Source organism: Nicotiana tabacum, chromosome 7, assembly GCF_000715075.1.
Source record: "Nicotiana tabacum cultivar K326 chromosome 7, ASM71507v2, whole genome shotgun sequence".
Taxonomy (NCBI): Eukaryota; Viridiplantae; Streptophyta; class Magnoliopsida; order Solanales; family Solanaceae; genus Nicotiana; species Nicotiana tabacum.
In genome coordinates, this window is record NC_134086.1 from 118,526,799 (window position 1) to 118,543,601 (window position 16,803).

The 16,803-nt window shown below is 35.8% G+C and overlaps 1 protein-coding gene across 2 annotated transcripts; it reads right to left on the reverse strand.

The window, feature by feature from the left end:
* Positions 1-1,913: 1,913 nt before the first annotated feature.
* On the reverse strand, positions 1,914-12,961 carry LOC107769993 (CLP protease regulatory subunit CLPX2, mitochondrial-like). Of its 2 annotated transcripts, XM_075217539.1 has the most exons (15): positions 12,077-12,961; positions 11,819-11,880; positions 10,478-10,584; positions 10,079-10,158; positions 8,720-8,770; positions 7,968-8,042; positions 7,813-7,890; positions 7,584-7,640; positions 7,089-7,159; positions 6,902-7,001; positions 6,630-6,734; positions 5,346-5,408; positions 5,119-5,241; positions 4,208-4,366; positions 1,914-2,210 (listed from the first exon to the last, which is right to left on the reverse strand). In XM_075217539.1, the coding sequence occupies exons 1-15, from the start codon at positions 12,806-12,808 to the stop codon at positions 2,139-2,141; spliced, it is 1,935 nt and encodes a 644-aa protein (XP_075073640.1). In that variant the 5' UTR covers positions 12,809-12,961; the 3' UTR covers positions 1,914-2,138. The 2 variants fall into 2 exon arrangements, with proteins under 2 accessions (XP_075073640.1, XP_075073641.1); XM_075217540.1 differs by lacking the exon at positions 8,720-8,770.
* Positions 12,962-16,803: the final 3,842 nt, after the last annotated feature.

A 16,803-nucleotide genomic window follows, 5' to 3' on the forward strand; every position in this document is an offset into this window, starting at 1 on the left:
CTCAAAATCTAAAGCACAATCCTCAAATGTTGCTCGTGCTCCTACCTAATATGTGAATATACCAAATATTAGGGCCGTCAATATGGGCTTGACCTGTTGGCCCAACCTAGCCCAGCCTAGCCCGTAATTTAGCAGGGTTGGGCTAGAATTTTTGGAGCCCATTTAAAAATGAGACAAGCCCAACCCGAGTAAGCTTGTGCCCGTGAGGCTTGACTGAGGCTAGGTTGGGCCGGCCCGTAGGCCTAATAAAAATATTTATTTAAAATATATTGCCTCCAGCGATAGAAAGTAATTGGATCTTTACATAGAGGAACCAAAGTTTGATCCTGAGAAATTTCAAGAGATGGATGTTGTAATATATTGGAAGGACCATTCTAGAAAATATCTCGATCTTTCAGTGATGGCGCATGATGTATTTAGTATTCCTATTACCACAGTAGCATTGGAATCAACATTTAGCATTGGCGGGCGTGTTCTGACAAAGTACAGGAGTTGCATCCGCCATGAAAATGCCCAAACACTTGTTATTACTCAAAATTGGCTTCACGACTTTTCCCAAATTCAAATTAATATCTTTTATGTTAATTTGAATATTATTAATTATTAAAATTTAATTATTCTTACATATGAATTGTAGATGTAGATGCAAGTGAAGAGGTTATGACAACTTTGTCACAAACAGATTCAAATATGTTTGATGAAGATGATGTATTGGATATCTCACAAGCGTCATGGACATTTTCTTGAAAAGTTTATTTTGACTTTTGAATTTTAGTGAATGAAATATAGTCTTGTTTTTTACCTTTTTAGTGTTTATTGTGATATATTGAGATAGTATAAAAAGGTATTAAGTTTTGTGAAATTTTTTCAATAAGATATTTTTTAACTTTAAAATATTTATCTTTTTTTTAGGTAAGAACTTAAAGAAAAATATAAAATTATATTTTGAAAAATGATGGGTCGGCCCCTTAGGGCTCGCGGCCAAATAGGGTTGAGGTGGGTGACCATTATAAGGCCCATCAAAAGAGTGTGGCTAGCCTAGCCCAACCCGTCAATTGCTAAAGCCCATGTGGGCTGGGCTAACCCGGGTCGACCCATATTAATAGCTCTACCAAATATCATCAATGAACAAAATGACAAAAGAATCCAAATAATGGTGGAGCGCACTTTTCATCAAATGCATGAAAGTTATTGGGGCATTGGTCAAACCAAAAAACATCACCAAAAACTCATAATGCCCATAACGAGTCCTAAAAACCGTCTTCTGAAGCACTAATTTTTAATTGGTGATACCCCGATAAAGTCCATCTTTGAGAAAAACCTAGCACCCTAAAGCTAATCAAATAAATCATTAACATGCGGCAGTTGATACTTCATTGCAAATATTGAATCCTTATTGACTGCGGATATTTTCTTTAGTATTATTTGATTTCCTTAGATAATATTTGATTAGGTTTTAATCATTTTGAGAAGTATTTCTAAGGAAGACGGTATTGGATAGTGAAAATTATTTCAGAATGAGGTAAGTATCTTGTCTAGTTTTGTTGAGGGAATTTCTCCTACTAAATGGTATTGTTTTCTACATATGAGGGTGATGCATATTCGAGGTGACGAACGTATATGCATGTACCAGAATTTTCCATACTCGGTGTGAAAATTATATGCTTCTTTATGCCTTGTGGAACTTGGTGATCCCTACTCTCTTATTGCTTCACAGAAAAGGAAAAAAGAGGGGCGAGGATATCAAAGCAAAACTCATCTCACCATCGCAAGATACTGGAAACTCTAGTTCATCCGATATACAAAATACAGGGAAGAGATATCATCCCCTTAACACTATTTCAAATTTAAATTAAGCAATCTTGCGCTTTCAAACAGAACCTCTAACAAGAAAGACAACAGAACTGCATCACTTTTAGCATCTTCCTGAATTTCAAAATGGATTAAAGCCGGGTATCCAGGGGAAGAGGCTGTGCCGAACTTATATAAACTCAGTTGGGAGTTCAAAAAAAAAATCTAGGTTTACAAAAGCCTTCTCTTTAGAAGAAGGAAGCCCAACCAGGCTTTGCACGTTTAATTACTTTATATACAAGAATTGACACAGAAAAAGAAAATAGAAAAGAAACAGACCCCTGAAATTACAAGCTCAAGGCTCTTGATGGAGCCTCAGACTCCGAGTCCAAGTCTTCTTTTGTTGCTTCCTTCTTTTCCTGAAAAAATAGGCTAAATCACTCAATAAATCACACTTAGCAATCCTACTAGAGAAGGTAGAAAATCTTGTGCAAACAGTTTGATTGACACATTTCTCTACTTTTTGGCCAAGATTCAGTATGTGAGCAACTGACAATCATAATAATGCTCCTGACAGAAAAGACAATCCTTATATACGAAAAGAAAGATCATCAGTGACAGGTAGTCACTCACTAGTGATTTAGGAAAGCAACATACACCAACTCATTACTTTGGTTCGGAATACTCATGTTTTAATGTAAAGGATTTTTAGTACATACTCTTTTCTTATACAAAGTCACAAAACAAATAAACATCATCGCAAATCATTCGTCTCTCAATTCCATACTTGAACGTTGAAGAATGAAGGTGGAAGGCGTTCACACAGACAGTCAGATCTACGTTAATTGGTGAACTCAACTTTGACATGGTAATGTAGTTATGCTCCCCATGGTCCTCAAGTTTTGTTTTTTATTTTTTGGTTTAAAAGGTTAACTTGTTATATTACTAGTCCTCAAGTTTTGTTAAGGATAACATAAAGGTAACTTGAAGCTTTGCAGAATTGCAATATAATAGTTAAAGGCAATAGCAAACAGACAAGATTGTGAGCACATTCTAAGATCTATCATTGAAGTAGAGGAAAATTCTCAAGCTTGTTACTAGACAATCTACCATGGTGAGAATGGTCACTAGTAGTCATAGTGCAATTTTTTTGAGAAGGGGCAAATAACTGACTTGTGACCATTCTCACCATGGTCACAAGTCACAGAGTTTAACATCCACAAAAGAAAAAAAATGAAAGACCACTCCAAACTGTCTCAAATAGTGATGGCAAAATGGTTAAAAGAAACCAGTTAACCACCCATATTATCCACTAAAAATGGGTTGGATAATAAACTTTTTAAAAACGAGTCAAATATGGATAAGAACCATATTATCCAACCAATGATAACTAATGGGTTTAACTTTTACATTTGTAAAGCCTCAAATTGAGGGTTCACTCAAGTTTGGGAGACTAAGAAATCTCCCAAAAGTGATGATATTCAAGAAGTCGTGGATAATATAATTACTCATATTATCCGTCGGTTAACCTTTTTTTATCCGTAATAAATATGGGTCGGGTCGGATAATTTAATTGTTTTTTCATTACCCGCTTCCGACCTGTCCCATATCCGATCTAACCCAACCGTTTGCCACCCCTAGTCTCAAACATCGGAGAAAGAAAAGTGGTAAACCTGACTATTTCCTCATTTCTAACAAGACTATTTCAAGAAGAAATACAACGACGGCAACAACACCCTTTTCTCCTTTTTTTCGGGTGTGTGTGTTACGAAACAACTATGCCTCAATCTCAAACTTGTTGGGTTCCACTATTTCAATAAGGGATCATTTTGGTTCACCAACTAGTTATGCGGAAATTATTTTCTTGATGAATGTTATGAACTTATGTGGGGATTGTTTATGCGTTGATTATTAACAAATGGATTGTTATGAGGTGATCAATATGAAGAGATTATTGTTATACAATAATTACTTACTCTAAGGGAATTTTCGTCTTTAGATAGTCCAACTCTCATATGCTAACACACGTATTTTTATTTTACATTCTCTCTCGCATAAAACAATATATAGATTCCCGCATAACTTGGTGCAGATATTATTTGACACCACCAACCAAACGTTGCATTAAATAATGACGCACATATTTTTTCTTACGCAACCAACTAAACTTCGTATTATTTCATGCAGAATTTTATGCTGGTATTAGTTATACACTTATACCACACAATCAACCAAACGACCCCTAAAAGTTAAGGATTTGAACCTGAGACCCATGGTCTCCTCCCAATTCATTGACTGCATGTTTATTTCTAGTTATTATGGTCAATCCTAGACAAACATATCTACAATTGGCAGGAACTACACCTCAGTAGATAATGAGATATATAATGCGACGGGCTGATAAAAGGAGACATACCATTGTCACTGTTGATCCTGGAGGACGAGAAGCATGCTCCAGCACACTGCTACGATGAAGAACTTTTGCTCCACATCCAGATATATCAGCTGTTCCAACAGCCTCTTCATCAACCAAGACAACCTCTACAAAGTCCTCGCCTGGCTTGCTTCCAGGAACCTGTGCACAATATTCCAAGATATGGTTTATGAGAACAGTTGTGACTTGTACAAAGGATCCTCTAAGTGCCATGTGGCCGAAAAAAGCACACGAATTCAAGAGCTATGTAAAGATGTCGATTTTTAAATGGACAGGCTGCATTAAAATCAGAGGCACGCTTGACAAAGAAAACAATGTTTCACTGAGGCGCCGTTTGGGAATGTGATGCGTTTGAGCATGAAAAAAGCAATTCTTCAAGTTCTCGCTACATGATTAAAAAGACATATAGTCAAGAAGGGTTTGAAAGGAAAAGCACTTTGATAGAAGCTTTTGAAACCACTGTTGCGCCTAAAGTTGGACAATTCCAAAAGACACTACAATATTATGTTTAGGTTAATCTTGTAATTTGAGAGATAAGTTCTTTATAATATAGTTATGCCAACCACTCATGGAATGCTCAAGTAAAATTTTAGATAGTAACAATCAAAGCAGGTAATTCAAAGGCTACCACACCAGCAAACAGGCTCCAAGTATGAAATATCTTAGCACAATAATCCGCAGATATGAAACAAAGGGCTTATCAGAAAATCAGGAAACATTTTGAACACGGAACTCATCAAATGGCTCAAACTGTTCCTACTTTCAAATAAATATGTGAAGTTTCTCCTCCCTTGAGTAGCCTCAATGTGATAAGAGTAAAATGGTGAGATATTTTTCCAAGCTCTTCCAGAATTAACGCCAAAAAGCAAAACAGTGGTGGTGCCATGCAATACCTCAAACATGGCTTCAGTTAGAATACTTTCTAATATAGATCTTAAACCGCGTGCACCGGTGTTTTTGGCTATGGCTTTCTTGGCAATAAGTCGAAGTGCGTTCTTGGTAAACTGTAATTTGACCTGTAACATAAAAACAAATCACTTCACAATACATTAACTGAATTTGATCCAGTGCATCAGAATGAAGTATCATACGGTTAAACAGCACTGAGCTAAAACCTTACATTATTCAAGTTGAACATCTGCTTGTACTGCTTGCAAAGAGCATTTTTGGGTTCTGTGAGAACCTGCAGAAATAAAAATCCACAACCAAAAGGAAGAAAAGGAAGTAAGAATTAAGAAACAATATGACAGGAGAATAGCAAAAGAGAACACCAACTTCAAATATTTTCTTTCATCTTCAAGCAGCCTATAGTTTTTTCTCCTTTCCCTGGCAGTCCAAAAGGCATAAACAACATAATTTCCAAATGCACGCAAATTGAAATTAAAAATGTCTTCTCACAACAGGTTTCGGTGATGTTTACAAACATACACAGTTATGCATTTTTCATTTTTTCAGTTGGTTGGTTTCTCTATCCAAGTTTTAACCTACTATTGTAAGATTACAGCATTTAACTAGGTTAAAGGTACATAAATTAGATATTTGAATTAAATAGCAACAGGTTCGATAGAACTTTTGATGTAGACTATAAATGCAAAGAATCTGAAAGGACTGGAGGATTATTTGAAGAAGTTTAGTGCCCGTTTGGACATAAAATTTGATGGAAGATTTTTCCAAACAAATTTCACTTTTTTCGAAATCAGCGTTTGTTCATAAAATTTTCAATTTTCACTTGAAGATGCATTTTGGAAATTTTCGAAAATTTGAAAAACTGCAAAAAGCTATTTTTCAAAATTTTCACTCAAACCATTCACAAAACTTCAAAAACAACCCAAACTGAAATTTATGTCCAAACACAACTCTAAATTTCAAATACCATGTTTTTTCGAATTTTACAATTCTTATGTCCAAACGCCTACTTAATAATGTAATGGTTGGCAGGCGGCGGCAGTGGCAGCGCCCCAAACTTTAAGTCCAAAGGCACAGAAAGAGAAGTTCATGATTTTAACTGATGTCATCATGGGAAAAAGGATTAGAGAAAGAGAGAAAAGGCAATATCGGAAGAGAGTACCTTTAACATAACACATGGAGTTTATTATTCTTCCATTCTTAAAGTCAGCTAAGAGTCCACGGTAGCACCTAAAGCAAAGCGTAAAACTCCCACAAACCCCATTCAATCAATCAAACTTAAACCTCAACCTAATCGGAGTGCAATTCCACTCTGGTCGAGCCCATTTCAATAGAACACCTCAATACATGTATTACTATGAGGATTCATCATCATTTGACTGTTTTTAAGTTGGTCATCAACCTCCTGAGTCAGGTTGAGTCACCAAAAGGCTGATTAAAGCAGGAGAACGTGAAACTAAACACTACAATGCCAAAATGCAAAAAAGAGTAAACAAACCTGAACAAGCTGATCCTCATCCAGTGAAGATAAACTCACTAAAACTGGAAACCGCCCCACAAATTCAGGTATGAGTCCATATGCTGTGAGATCGTCACTTTCTACCTAGATACAGAAAGCAGTGTCAAACAAATGCCTCCGATGCATTTGGTTTAGAGAATTCAAATGCTTCCAATGCATTTGGCTTCTAGAATTTCACGAGAATAAAGAGTCAAGCAATCATTAGATTCAGAAAAGGAAACTACGCTCAAGAGTCACAGGGATCTCCTCACAGATTCCAACAGTGATGACGTGACTATAGCATCAGTTAGACCACCAACTCTCATGTTAGTTCGCACAGGTGCTCCAAATCCAATTGAAGAATCTTGTCGTCTGCGAGCAATGGAATGATAAGATGACCATAATATATCACTTAACCTAAATGTGTTTCATGAATTTAGTTGAGTTTGACAGAAATACCTTTCTGAAATTGTCTTCTCTAAACCAACAAAAGCTCCACCACAGATAAAAAGAATGTCTTTAGTATCAATCTGCAAATTAGTATATGGTAAAATATAAAAAGCAGTCAGCATCTGGAAAAAAACAGTGATGAGGCATTTAACAAGTAGCATCCATCTCGATACAACATTACATCTTTCATAGTGATTGCTGCAAGACATATAAACCAGTATTTGACTTGACTTCCTCCCTCCAAAAATATGTGTAGTTTAACTGAAGACATCCTGTTTATTTTTGTTGAATAGGTTACTGTCTGACCTTTTGATTTCCATGGCCAAGCAAACATTCCAGTAAAGATTTCTTTCCAAGGCCAACTTAAGCAAATTGATTTTAAATTTGTAAACTATATTACCATCCAAAAAGCCAGTGGTAAGTGTTTTTCCCCAAAAAACTGTTAGCCAGCAATTTTTAGAAAAGAAAAAAGTAGATAGAAAGGCTTTACTAGATTCAGTATACCTGAATAGTATCGCCACGTGGCTGCTTCCGTGCTCTATTGTCAGGTACACTTACAATCTGAAGAAGAAATTAAGATAAGCTCAGCAACTGAGATTATTGATATCCGAAAATGCTTCAAAAGAGAACATATTTGAAGTCAAGGAACTACAGGCATGAATCTGTAAGCATTTTCGAAAGAGTATTAGGCAATTGGAACGAACAGATGAAACAATTTGCAATAAATACTCACAGTTCCTTCAAGCATCTTCAGCAGCGCCTGTTGGACTCCCTCCCCAGATACATCTCTGCCGATGTTCAGGCTCTCAGCCTACACAGATGACTGATGATAGTGATTACTTTAAAATCAATTATCCAAACTCATACAGTAAATAATCGTTACTGGACCTTTTTAGTTATTTTATCAACTTCATCTATATAGACAACCCCTTGCTGAGCTGCTTCAACATTGAAGTCAGCAGCCTGAAAACAACCAAGAACACCAAAAATTTAGGGTTGAATAACTACGCTGCTGATAGTGCAAAAGTGAAGCAGATTACAAAAGAGAAACTACGCCAATTGCTTGACAAAGAGATAGAAAGCTGAAGCCCGAAATGTGGAATATATATCAGGTGCACAAACAATATATCATCATGCATATATCAGAGATAGATAGACAGATATGAAACATAAAAGAGGAAATGTAAGTGTTTATCATCAACAATGTGAAACGAAATTGCAAAATCAACAAAAAAGAATCACAAGCAGTAGTACCCAAAGAGAAGCCATCAAGATTTTTACTCAGAGGATGACTGACCATAGGTATTAGAAACACCGAAGTCAAAAAGTACATTGAAAAGATTGCACAAGGTAAAAAAGTTATCTATTGATAGTATCGATATTGAGAACATAGTTGAATTTTGTTCCACCTGCCTCTATCTTTTGTAATATTGCTGGAAACAAGAAAACTAAACATTTTGGATCATATCCCTCTTGCTTCATAATACCACACAAGTACAGGCGTCAGACCATTTTCTGATCTAAACTCCTAATTTCACCAACTCTGATTTGAAGGGATGTAAATAAGATGAGCTAACTGAGCAGACCGGGCATGAACAGAAAGAAGTTATTTTCAAACGCTATTAGATTATCATGCCTACCTCGAGTAATTTGTACAATACAGATTCCACATCCTCACCAACATAACCAGCCTACAGAGAGAAGATGGATAAATACTTATTATTTGCATGCTATTGATATTACTAACAAAAGGTAAAATAAACTAAAAATTCATTTCACCTCCTTGGAGAAGCAGGTTTACTTAAAGATGGTCGACAATTATAAGAATCAATTAGACTCAGAAAACATAGGTCACCAGAGCTCAATGGTACGGCAAGAATAAACAGAAGTAAAATTCAATCAACTCCACAACCAGGCTCATATCTTTTAAAATGCAACGACAAATATAATCTTCGACCACTTTCAGATCAATAATGAATTTGACATGTGTGCAACATTCAGATAAATGGAAAAAGACGTATCTTTATTAACTTTTTAGTGGGCTTGGGCCTATGAACAGAATAACACAACAAAATAATGAAATGATTAAGAATGAACGGGAGGCATCGGAGGAAGGACTGATGAACTTCTTACTTGTGTTTGGTTAAGCAAAACCTCTATCTACTTCTTTATTCACATTCTCTTCCATGTGAGCTAAACCTTCTCTATTTCTACTTAAACCAACCATAACAATGCAGATGTACAGGAGATGCAGATTCATTGATTTCCGTATCTCACTCCATGTGTGATAAGTGAGCTAAGTTTTTGCTTTGTACTGCATACTACAAGCACGCACTTGGTGCTACAGTTAATAAGAGTCTCTTTGACTTCTAAAACGATGTGTGTTTCCCCAGTACAAAGTTTAGGAGATAATCTTGAGAGGGAAGTAGACAGACATAGATATTTGATCACCAGCAGTTGAAGCTTCAGTTGTTTGGTCGTTTCAACAAAAACAACAAACTCAGTTGTTTGGTCGTTTCGAAAACAAAAAAATGGTAAGTTTGTCTTTGTTCAATGACAAATGAATAAAAATTAAAGAGAGCTGTACTATTTTATCCTCCTCGTTTAATCTTCTTATGGAATGTGCCAGATTAGTCCTATCACGTAAAAAACTCAATCATTAGTGTCAGCCCCCAGGGTTTTGGTCTAATGGTAAGAGCGCATTTGCAAGGTGAGGGTTAAGCGCACGTTAGGGGTTCAAATGTTGCCAAAGACAAGAACCTGGTATTTAAGTGGAGAAAGGAACAATTTCAAAGTATGCCGCAGTCATCTTTTATTTTTTATTTTTGAGTTCCTTATAAGTGGAAAAGTACACAACCAAAGCATGCAGTCATCTTTTATTTTTTACTTTTGAGTTCCTCATAAGTGGAAAAGTACACAACCTAGAGCTATTTCAGGAACAAAGGAAAAATGAAATAGCATTGAATCAAGTTGAAGCGAAAAAATTATTGCAAACCTGCCTGTGTTAAAGTTGTTGCGTCTGCGATTACAAAAGGAACATTGATGAGACGAGCTAGCGTCTTCGCAAGTAATGTCTTCCCTGTCCTTTCATTCACAGAAAACACAAGTTAGAACACAATGACCAATAAAGTCTACTAAAACTACAATTCTTATGGATAGACGACCATATATCATTTCTTTTAATAATGTAATATAATTTTACTAATAATGGGAACATTTCCGGTGTACTAGCAGTAATAGCATATACCAAAAAGTAGAGAATATAGAACACAATATGTTCTCTACAAACAAGCACCTAATCTTCTATACAAAATGAAACTCAATGGGTGCACCAAAAGGAAACTAAGAATGAGAGGCTATTCCCCAAACACTCCTCAAACTAGAATCAGATATCATACCTGAGCCAGTGGGGCCCATCAACAAAACATTGCTCTTCTCTAACTCGACGGAATCATTATCAAACATTTCCAGGCAATCTCTAACTTTACTGGAATCTGAATCTGACCTGACATTAAAATAGGAACTATCAGGGACCAAAACAAATAAAATTTACAATGCCTCTTCTCCCAAAGCACACTATTCTGCTTGTTTTAAAATTTTCATCTTATGCTTAAATCTTTTTTCCCATCATAAGGAAAAGTCATTCAAAAGTGAAATAGCCAACCTAAGCTAGTGTTGAACACAAAAAAGGAGGATCCCTGTACACAATCACATCTGCCAATAATTAAGGTAACTACATTCATAGTTACCATGCATCATCTGCAATATATGCTACACTCAGCAATATCCGTAGACGAATCGCAAGGATCACTTCTCCCAAAAAATTAAAATAAAAAAACCTCAAGGATTGTCTCCCACTCATTCACTTTGAACCAAAAGCAATATGCTAAAGTGAATACAATGTTTTCTGCATGCCAAATGTTTTTGCAGCTTTGACTTGCATTTTAACAATTAAAAGGTGCAAAGGACAAGACATCACAATACATCTAGCTGAAGCGAGACGATAGCAGTCAACCAAGCTATTGGATGATGTCAGATCCGGAAGACAAATAGCTCCATCTTTCATGCTTCAGTTGCGAACTAATCAACATGGTCCATTATGATGCTAAAACACTGAAATAGTACCCTGAAACTCCTCCCTTGCATGTTTGTACCAGAATTAGACATTGCCAAAGAAGAAAACCACCATCAAAGTGGAGGAAGCATGTCCCATTCTCATGGCATCTCTATGTTGAAAGATTTCGTTTCTTCCTCTTTGTACTTTATCACTTATTAAATAAATCTCGTCTTTTTCGTAAAGATTAGAAAAGAATTCTTTATGCTCGTTTGTCTTCAAATGGATATGATCACAGTCTAATCTGGCCTCTGAAAGTGTTCTATGCGACATTACCAATTTGTTACATTGGATCCTTGGTCACCCTTTAGTTACTATTCCCTCTTGCGCTTGAATCAAATCCTATTAAGTGGCTGCAAAGTCCTTTTACATTTCATGAACGCGATGGGGGATTTTTTCAAATTTGAAAAGCATCAAGAGCAGGTTTCTGGCAATAAAATTACAGCATCTAAGGAGAAGTCAATGTCTTGCTAATTGATATTGTTCGAGACAAGTAAAACATAAACAAGTTTCTAGATGGAATGGCCGGCGATAGGATCAGACTCTCCACTAAGGCAAGACAACTTCACAAGTTCAGTACATTTTAGCTGGATGATATGTCATTTAACAGCTCATATTTACTCACTTTTTATACAAAGAGGAATGGTATATTCGTTTGTAATGGTTGTAAACTGCAACAGAGAGCACCTGCAAGATGGAGTATTATCAAGTCAGTAGGAACTAAATTGAATCCCATGCTTTTCTCACCCCCAACCAAAGGGAAGAATTAAGTAACTAACCTTGCCAAATATGATCCCTTATATCTAACCACACTTCATTACTCCAATTATCTATATTAGCAAAAAAATCCAATCAAAGAAAAAGCAGAACAAAGATTACCTACCTTCTTGGCTTTCTCTTGACCAACAACAAACTGATCAAGCCCTTTACATATCTCCTTTGGTGTAGGCAACTCCATCCCTAAATTAGCACCTCCCCACCCTCCTCCTTCACCACACCCTTCTTCCTTTTTCACCGTCATATTGTTCTCCATTTCAGTATCACAACTACTCTTCCCGCCAGCATCATCGCCTCTACCACTAGTCCCACTGTAAGACCTCAACTTTTCCCAAATTTTACCGTCATTCTTCCCACAACTCCCCACCATTTCACCATCATTCTCTTTCTCTTTAACTCTCCCAATCTCAATGAAACTCCCGTGCAAAGGCTCCAACTTAAACGGCCTAAAGTAAAACGCCGTCCGGCAATGAGGACACAAATTCACCGCCTGATAAATTCCTGTCTCGCCGGCGGTGATCGACAACGGCCGGTTGGAGAATAGCACCGTCATCAACTTCGAACAACGCGGGCAGTTCACCTCTGCTTTCATATGATCATAGTTGTCGGAGCTTCCTTCCCATTTATGCCTAAACCCTAACCCTAGTCTAGAACCTTGGAATTTAAACTCTAAACTTATTCTAGAACCTTGAAATGAGTTGAAGAAGAGCGCGGGTTTTGGTTTGGATTTGAGAGAAGAAGAAGGAGAGGAATGGAACTTGGAAGATGATAAGAAAAAAAGAGATGTTCTGAAAGTGAAATTATGGAGCTTTGATTTGTATCTGAATATAGCAGACATTTGTTAAGCCTTCTTCGTCTTCTTCTTTGGTTCTTCTGAGCTCAGTCACGAGCATTTCAATGGAGGTTTTGCTATTGAGAGAGAATTGGTGCGGAGGAGTTGTGGAAGAAAATGGGCACCCGATACCCGCCCCACTTGGGATAATTTACATCAGGTAGCCACTTGTGTGGCCTGTATTTAAAATGTAGTCAAATTTTAAGAAATGTTGCAAACCTAAAAGAAAAAGAAAAGAAAAAACGGCACAAGAACCCTACTGGGCTGAACTTCAGATTTATTTCGTAGAGTTGTATCTCGAAACTTCAGACCACTGGTTTAAAGTTTCATTATGGCTAAAATTGCACTAATTTTCTAATATTTTACCATATTTTAAAGAATAGCATTAAAAGTGATTGTCTGTGCAAATGCCCCCAAAATAGCACGGTATAGCCAGTTTTCGGACTGGTCATTTAAAAATAGTCAGCATTTACGAAGTCAATGAAAAATAACCACTATTTTGCTGCAACAGAGACCGGTCCAGCATAATATACTGGAGTTCGGTGCACATGTGTATGAACTCCGGCATATTATGCTGGACCGATATACTTTGCTAACTCCAGTATAATATACTGGAGACTGGAGCACTGGTGCTCCAAACTCTAGTATATTATACTGGATAATTATACTTGCTGGAACTCCAGTATATTATGCTCGAGTTCTAGTGTACTTATGCTGGAACTCCATCATATTATGCTGGAGTTACAGCATACTTATCCTGGAACTCCCGTAATAATATGCTGGAGTTCAAGCATACTTATGCTGGAACTCCAGTATAATATACTAGCGTATTTTCCGGTTTTTAAACAGTATTTTCGCTCAAATTTATCTTTATGTGAAAAGTGGCTAAATTTCGATTACTTTTGAAACTGGGCTATTTTTGAACGACCAGTTGTAAATCGTAAAAATAGCACGGAATAGCTAGTTTTCGAACTAATCATTCAAAAATAGCCAGCGTTTACGAAGTCAATGAAAAATAACCACTATTTTGCTGTAATAGAGACCGGTCCAGCATAATATACTGGAGTTCGGTGCACCTGTGTATGAACTCCAGCATATTATGCTGGACCGGTATACTTTGTTGACTCTAGTATAATATACTGGAGACTGGAGCACCAGTGCTCCAAATTCCAGTATATTATACTGGACAATTATACTTGTTGGAACTCTAGTATATTATGTTGGAGTTCTAGTGTACTTATGTTGGAACTCCATCATATTATGCTGGAGTTCCAGCATACTTATCCTGGAACTCCAATATAATATACAGGATCAAGCATACTTATGATGGAACTCCAGTATAATATACTGGCGTATTTTCTGGGTTTTGAACAGTATTTTTGCTCGGATTTATCTTTACATGAAAAATGACTAAATTTCGATTACTTTTGAAACTGGGCTATTTTTGAATTTCTCCCTTAGAATTGAACTTATATGGGCTTTTATTTAGTCCATATTCCACATTTCTGCATTTATGATGAAGAGAATGTTTTCTTCACTCCAGAAACAAATAGAAGAATTAACCAAAATAATCGTTCACCCTACTGTTTAAATTAAAAATAGCCGATAGATGTTTAATATATGTATAATTCATATATGATATGTATGCAATCGTGTATAATCAATGTATAGTTTATGTATATAGATTAGAAAAAATAAACAATGAATCCGACAGACTATTTATGGATCGGAGCATTTGTACATCGCGAGTGATAAAAACAATTTTTTGTACGTCGAGCGTCATAACTAAAGAATTTATATTGATGGTTCTGGAGATAATGACTATTGACTTGTATAAAATACATAGTATTGAACAGGGATATATGTCAATAGAGAGAGCGGATAATGAAAACTACATTAAAGATTGATAATAATGTTAGTAGTTTAGATATAAAAAGGAATCAGCAAATATAATCTTGGGGCGAACTATCTTACTCATGCAATATATATCTTCGAAAACTAAGAGATGTTTTGATTTTCAACAAACTTATCTTGTAAACTTTTAATATGTTCAGTATGCAAAAGTTATTTGTTTTTAATCAACAGAGCCGGCCTGATACTATAAATCACTTTGTATGCTTGAGCAGGTTTAATTACAGCATATTTGTGAGATTGGAAGAGTTGGACTATAATATTTTTAATCATTTTACATTTTTGCATGGCTGAAAGATGTTATAATTACTTCTTAATCGTATCTAATCACAGCTTTAGACTTGGTAAAAAAACAGTTCGGTACACAAGGCATATATCCCGTATTCATGCAGGGGTCTGAAAAAGGACCGCACCCATGATGTAGTCAAGTTGTGACTTAGTCCAATGAGGACTTCCCATGTGTTGACATTCTGCATACATAATATTTGGAGTTGAATTTGCAGAAGAAGTAAGGTTTCTTCTACTGAGATCTGGAATCATCTTAATTTCCTCTTTTCTCCACTTTATTATTTTCAGATGATGTAATGTAACTGCCACTCCTTTTTCTTTCTCTACCTCTTTACTCAAGGAACAACTGTTTGGTGGAAACAGTGCAATCTTTTGATTAGTGGATTCTAATTAATTCATACATCTTATATGGTGATATTCAGGTCTTGCTTGAGATCCAAAAAGATGGAAGTCAAACCAATCTGGATTTTTCTAAAATGGACCACAAGCTTATACCAAGAATAATGCAAGTTTCATATGTGGTCACACTCTCAGCTCTCTAGCTGGAAATCAAACATCTTCATTTCAGCTAGCTGCAATAGTATTCATGTTATATTTGTAACTTTTACTACTTTAAGTCTTACCTCGACAATATATATAGTTGTTTGTCGGTCTGAGATTTTAATGGCCTTTTAATTTCTATATGTTGTGGTCATGAAAATCTTTTAATTTCTACATGTAGAGTTTAGAAAAAACAAAACTAAAAGAGAACAATTGGTATAGAGTTCAATACTTCAATATATTTCACTATTTTGGGAAGTGAACAATTTTGCGCTTGTTCTATGAGTTGTTTTCATATCTGCATCTGTTTTAATTCAGAAATAACAGCAAATCCGTCAGCCAGGTTCATTTGTAGGCCACTTCTTAATGCGAGGATTATAACATAGAGATTAAATAATGATGAGATTATTTAGTGAATATACTTTTATTGGTACATATTTAGTTCACTGGACTAAAATTAAGATATTTAGAGTATCATATTAAACATTTTGTCTCAAATTGGATTTTGACTTGGCCTACTCTTCGGAGAACTACTTTTGAAGAAGAACGCGCACAACTATAATTTTGAATAAAGTTGTTTAAATTTGTTTAAGAAGAAAATTATTTTGTGATGCTCCCAATTTATCCCTACATTGGTTTGGGGGTTGGGGGATTAAAAGATCTTAGTAAAAATAGCACAGACTAGCCAGTTTTAGGATCAATAATTGAAAAATAGCCAGCATTTGCAAAATTATTGAAAAATAGCCATTATTTTACTGAAACACGGAAAGTTCTAGCATAATATGCTGGACTATGGTGGTCCTATGTATAACCTTCCAACATATTATGTTGGAACTCCAGCACACGAAAAGTGCCAGCATAATATGCTGGATTATGTAGCTCATCCGTATAAACTTCTAACATATTAAGTTGGAACTCTGGTACATTATGAAATTCTAGCACGTCACATTATACTAAAATCTCATATGTAAAAAATTCGAACTCCATCAGATTATGCTGAAATTTTTTCCGGATTTTTAAGGGGGTTTTGTTCAAATTTTATCTTTACATGAAAAAGTGACTAAATTTCGATTACTTTTGAAACTGTTACGCACTATTTTTCAACTATTAGTTTTGAATTTGACTATTTCTGATTTTTTCTCAAGATCTTACGAGTAATTTTAAGTTCAATTTCTGTTTTTTTCCTTTTACTTTTTTGGGGTCCGATTAATTCCCTTTTTTTAGGGATTGCTGTTTTGCTTTGGAAGCTCACACAAGCACCC

Excerpts from the sequence above, each read along its gene's own strand:
- LOC107769993 (XM_075217539.1), bottom strand. The coding sequence starts at position 12,808 with ATGTCTGCTATATTCAGATACAAATCAAAGCTCCATAATTTCACTTTC. Across the intron at positions 11,881-12,076 it reads GTCAAGAGAAAGCCAAGAAG|GTGCTCTCTGTTGCAGTTTA; the intron begins GTAGGTAATCTT and ends TCCATCTTGCAG. Across the intron at positions 5,242-5,345 it reads AGATGTTCAACTTGAATAAT|GTCAAATTACAGTTTACCAA; the intron begins GTAAGGTTTTAG and ends TTTATGTTACAG.